Source organism: Macrobrachium rosenbergii, chromosome 25 (genome assembly GCF_040412425.1).
Source record: "Macrobrachium rosenbergii isolate ZJJX-2024 chromosome 25, ASM4041242v1, whole genome shotgun sequence".
Classification (NCBI taxonomy): domain Eukaryota; kingdom Metazoa; phylum Arthropoda; class Malacostraca; order Decapoda; family Palaemonidae; genus Macrobrachium; species Macrobrachium rosenbergii.
Window position 1 is genome coordinate 844,616 of NC_089765.1, and position 4,157 is coordinate 848,772.

The 4,157-nt window shown below is 43.6% G+C and overlaps 1 protein-coding gene across 1 annotated transcript; it reads right to left on the reverse strand.

The window, feature by feature from the left end:
* Positions 1–1,078: 1,078 nt before the first annotated feature.
* On the reverse strand, positions 1,079–3,420 carry LOC136852088 (uncharacterized). Its single transcript, XM_067126540.1, has 3 exons — positions 3,410–3,420; positions 3,006–3,161; positions 1,079–2,699 (listed from the first exon to the last, which is right to left on the reverse strand). The coding sequence occupies exons 1-3, from the start codon at positions 3,418–3,420 to the stop codon at positions 1,079–1,081; spliced, it is 1,788 nt and encodes a 595-aa protein (XP_066982641.1).
* Positions 3,421–4,157: the final 737 nt, after the last annotated feature.

The window sequence follows — 4,157 nt, forward strand, 5'->3', positions numbered from 1 at the left end:
CATCAAGAAGAAAGCAGCCTGTAATGAATAATAATAATAATAATAATAATAATAATAATAATAATAATAATAATAATAATAATAATAATAATAATAATAATAATAACTTATTTGCCAAAGATGGGCGAACGAAATCCTTCATATTTGCAATCGTTTCTGATTCATTGTAAGCAGTGAATTACCTATTATAAGTCTATTAGAAACACTGATACACGTAACATCAAACTATATATATATATATATATATATATATATATATATATATATATATATATATATATATATATATATATATATATGTATATATATATACATATATATACTAACCTGAAGGTGAGTAAGAGTGATGACCAAGGAGCTGGAGTCTTCATCCTCTTCGGTATGATTCTTTGTTAATTTTTCTATTTCACCCTTATCCCATTTCGTTACCAACCCTGCATCCACAAATCTCCTGAGTCTGGAATAGCAAAAAAGGAAGGACTGAAGTCGAGATATTTTTGCCTTAATGATGTCCAGAGTTAATAATAATAATAATAATAATAATAATAATAATAATAATAATAATAATAATAATAATAATATTATTATTATTATTATTATTATTATTATTATTATTATTCAGAAGATAAGTCCCTATTCATATGGAACAAGCCTAAAGGAGCCATTGTTCTTAATAATAATAATAATAATAATAATAATAATAATAATAATAATAATAATAATAATAATAATAATAATAATAATAATAATAAAATTAGGAAAAAGACCTTCTTTAATACAGGCTTTGTTAAACAAAATGGCAGTTTCAACAGCATTTATTTTATATGGTAAACGCTCAATTCGTCTTATTAATTGTTTTCTTGCGCTAGAATGGTTGCAAGCAATTGACCAATATTCATATCCGGTGATTTAGTGATGTGTAGGAGGTAGTTCTCGTTGAATGTCGACTAGTTTCGCCCTCCTCGTTAGGGCATCATTCAGGACAGGATCGCAGGATGCAATGGCTGTAATGCATGGATTTTTCATCTTTTATTCATGTTTGTTGGATTGTGGACTTAGTCGCTTCATTCTTCATTGGCTATCCGGCTATGACGTCATTGGAAGGGCGGTTCCTGATTGGCTGTCTTCTCCTCGATCTAAGCCTACTGCTGATCGGCGATGGTGCGATTTCTCGAGGAAGGCGGGTTAACCGATCGTTCCCGAGGTGAAGGGCGGCGCCTCTGCGTCCCTCAGGTGTTGGAAGGGCGTCCTCGGAGCGACGGTTAAAGTCGTCCTCGACGTCGGGGCATCTTTGGGTCGTAGGTGGGTGCAAGGGGCGATCTTGCAGGTCATCCTCGGGGTGCTCTGGAGGTCGTCCTTGAGGGGCGTAGGTTGAGAGGCGGGTCTTGCCTGGGTGTCCTCGGCTTTCCTGACGGCTGTAGGTCTCCTGAGTTACATTAAGGCTCGGTTTTTCCTTCCCTATGTGGAGTGCCTCTAGGATGTGAAGACAGAGAAGGTCGGGGGCGCTGTCAATAATCTCAAAATGTCCAACAATGTCACTGCAGTGGATCCTCTGGTTATGGGCAGTCTTCCAGTGATTAAAGATGGTTCCCTCCTGGGCATGGCAGGAGATCCGTTTAGAGAGGCGCATGGATGTCATACCGATATAAGTTCCAGGGCATCCTCGGAAAGGGCACGTGTATCGGTATATGACATTCATCCTCTTCATGGGATCTTGGGGAAGGGCAGGGTTGTTCTTCATCACTAGACTGCATGTCATCTTGCTCCCGTAGAAGGTAACCAGTTGGATCTTCTTGCTGCTGTCAGTGGGGGCGACATTGTCCCTAATGATATTTTTCAGGGCCCGTTCGTCCTCCTTATATTGTGAGTGGTAATTCCCTTTGTAGAAGAGGGTGACCATCTCTGGTGTATCTCGTCTTTCCTCTTGGTTATACCACTTCTCCATCGTCCTTCTGTAGGCAGTCTGGATGCTCCTGTTGGGATGACCATTATTAACTAATACCTGGGAAGCCCGTTCTATTTCACGGTGAGTGTCAGTCCACAATGAACAGTGGGTAAGGGCCCTCCTGGAATAGGCGGTGATGGTGGAGTTCTTGTACCTCTCGGGGCACTCGCTGTCGCTGTTCAGGAACATACCAAGGTTCGTAGGTTTGGTATACACTGTGGTAGAGAACGAGTCCTCCTTCAGCTCAACAAGGACATCCAGGAAGGGTAGGTGGCCATCCTTGCTGTGTTCAATGATAAAGTGGAGACTGCTGTGTTGGTGGAAGGCTGCACGCAGTTCATCAATCTCTTCGCTGGAACCGGCACATATAAAGGTGTCATCAATATACCGGACGTACATGGATGGCTTTGTGATCTCTGCGAAAACCCTTTCTTCCACCATGCCCATGTAAAAGTTCGCAAACAGGACTCCGAGGGGGGATCCCATTGCGACCCCATCTACCTGGAGGTACATATGTCCATGGTGGTTGATGAAGGGTGCCTTCTTAGTACATAGTTCAAGTAAGGATCGAAGGGTATGTTTGGGAATGGACAGAGGTCTAGTCTGTGGGTCCCTGTAGACCCGATCGGCGATCATCTCGATGGTTTTGTCCACCGGGATGTTGGTGAAAAGGAATTCAACGTCCAATGATGCAATGCATCCTCCGGTGGGCACAGATCTAAGGGCATCAAGGAACTCTGCAGACGACTTCAAACTATGGGTAGAAGGAATATAAGGGGTTAGGAGGGTACTGAGTTTCTTTGCAAGGTGGTAAGTAGGGGCGGGAATTTGACTGATGATTGGTCTAAGGGGGTTATTGCATTTATGAGTCTTTACGTTGCCATAAATATAGCCAAGATTAAAATTGCCTGTAATGGGGTTAAGGTGGGTTGCATTGGTGGCGGCACTGATGGTTTCGTTGATTCTATTAGCCTCTTATTTAATTTCATCTACAGGGTTCTTTGTGATATGTCGAAAATTTTTCGCATCAGCCAGGATTTTGTCCAGTTTCTGATGGTACTCGGAGGTGTTAATGAGGACCAAGGCTGCAGTTTTATTGGTGCGATGGACAGTAATGTCGGCACGTTCCCGTAGACTTTTTGCTGCTTCCCGTAGGCGGCGATTCACAATGTTGCGAACGACAGATGCTCTCCAACCATTACTTCTGGTCGAATCCCTAATAAATAGGGGGACCTACAGGAAGCAGCATAAAGTCTACGGGAACGTGCTGGCATTACTGTCTGTCACGCCAATAAAACTGTCGCCTTGGTCCTCATTAACACCTCTGAGTACCATCAGAAACTGGACGAAATCCTGGCTGATGCGACAAAGTTTCGATGTATCATGAAGAACCCTGTAGATGAAATCAAATGAGAGGCTAATAGAATCATTGAAATCATCAATGCCGCCACCAATGCAACCCACCTTAACACCATTACGGGCGATTTTACCACCTTGCAAAGAAACTCGATACCCTCCTAACCCCTTATATTCCTTCTACCTATAGTTTGAAGTCGTCTGCAGAGTTTCTTGATGCCCTTAGATCTGTGCCCGCTGGAGGATGCATTGCATCATTGGACGTTGAATTCCTTTTCAACCATCGAGATGATTGCCGATCGGGTCTACAGGGACCCATCGACTAGACCCCGGTCCATACCTGAACATGCCCTTCTATCCTTACTTGAACTATGTACTAAAAAGGCACCCTTCGTCAACCACCATGGACATATGTACCTCCAAGTAGACGGAGTCGCAATGGGATCCCCCCTCGGAGTCCTGTTTATGTACTTTTACATGGGCATGGTGGAAGAAAGGGTTTTCGCAGAGATCACGAAGCCATCCATGTACGTCTGGTGTATTGATGACACCTTTATATGTGCCGGTTCCAGCAAAGAGATTGATGAACTGCGTGCAGCCTTCCACCAACACAGCAGTCTCCGCTTTACCATTGAACACAGCGAGGATGGCCGATTACCCTTCCTGGATGTCCTTGTTGAGCTGAAGAAGGACTCGTTCTCTACCACGGTGTACACCAAACCTATGAACCTTGGTATGTGCCTGAACGGCGACAGCGAGTGCCCCGAGAGGTACGAGAACTCCACCATCACCGCCTACGTCAGGAGGGCCCTTACCCACTGTTCGTTGTGGACTGACACTCACCGTGAAATGGAAC

Coding starts and splice junctions, on each gene's coding strand:
- LOC136852088 (XM_067126540.1), bottom strand. Junction 2,700..3,005: donor GTCCTCATTAACACCTCCGA/GTACCATCAGAA, acceptor TTCTACCCATAG/TTTGAAGTCGTCTGCAGAGT.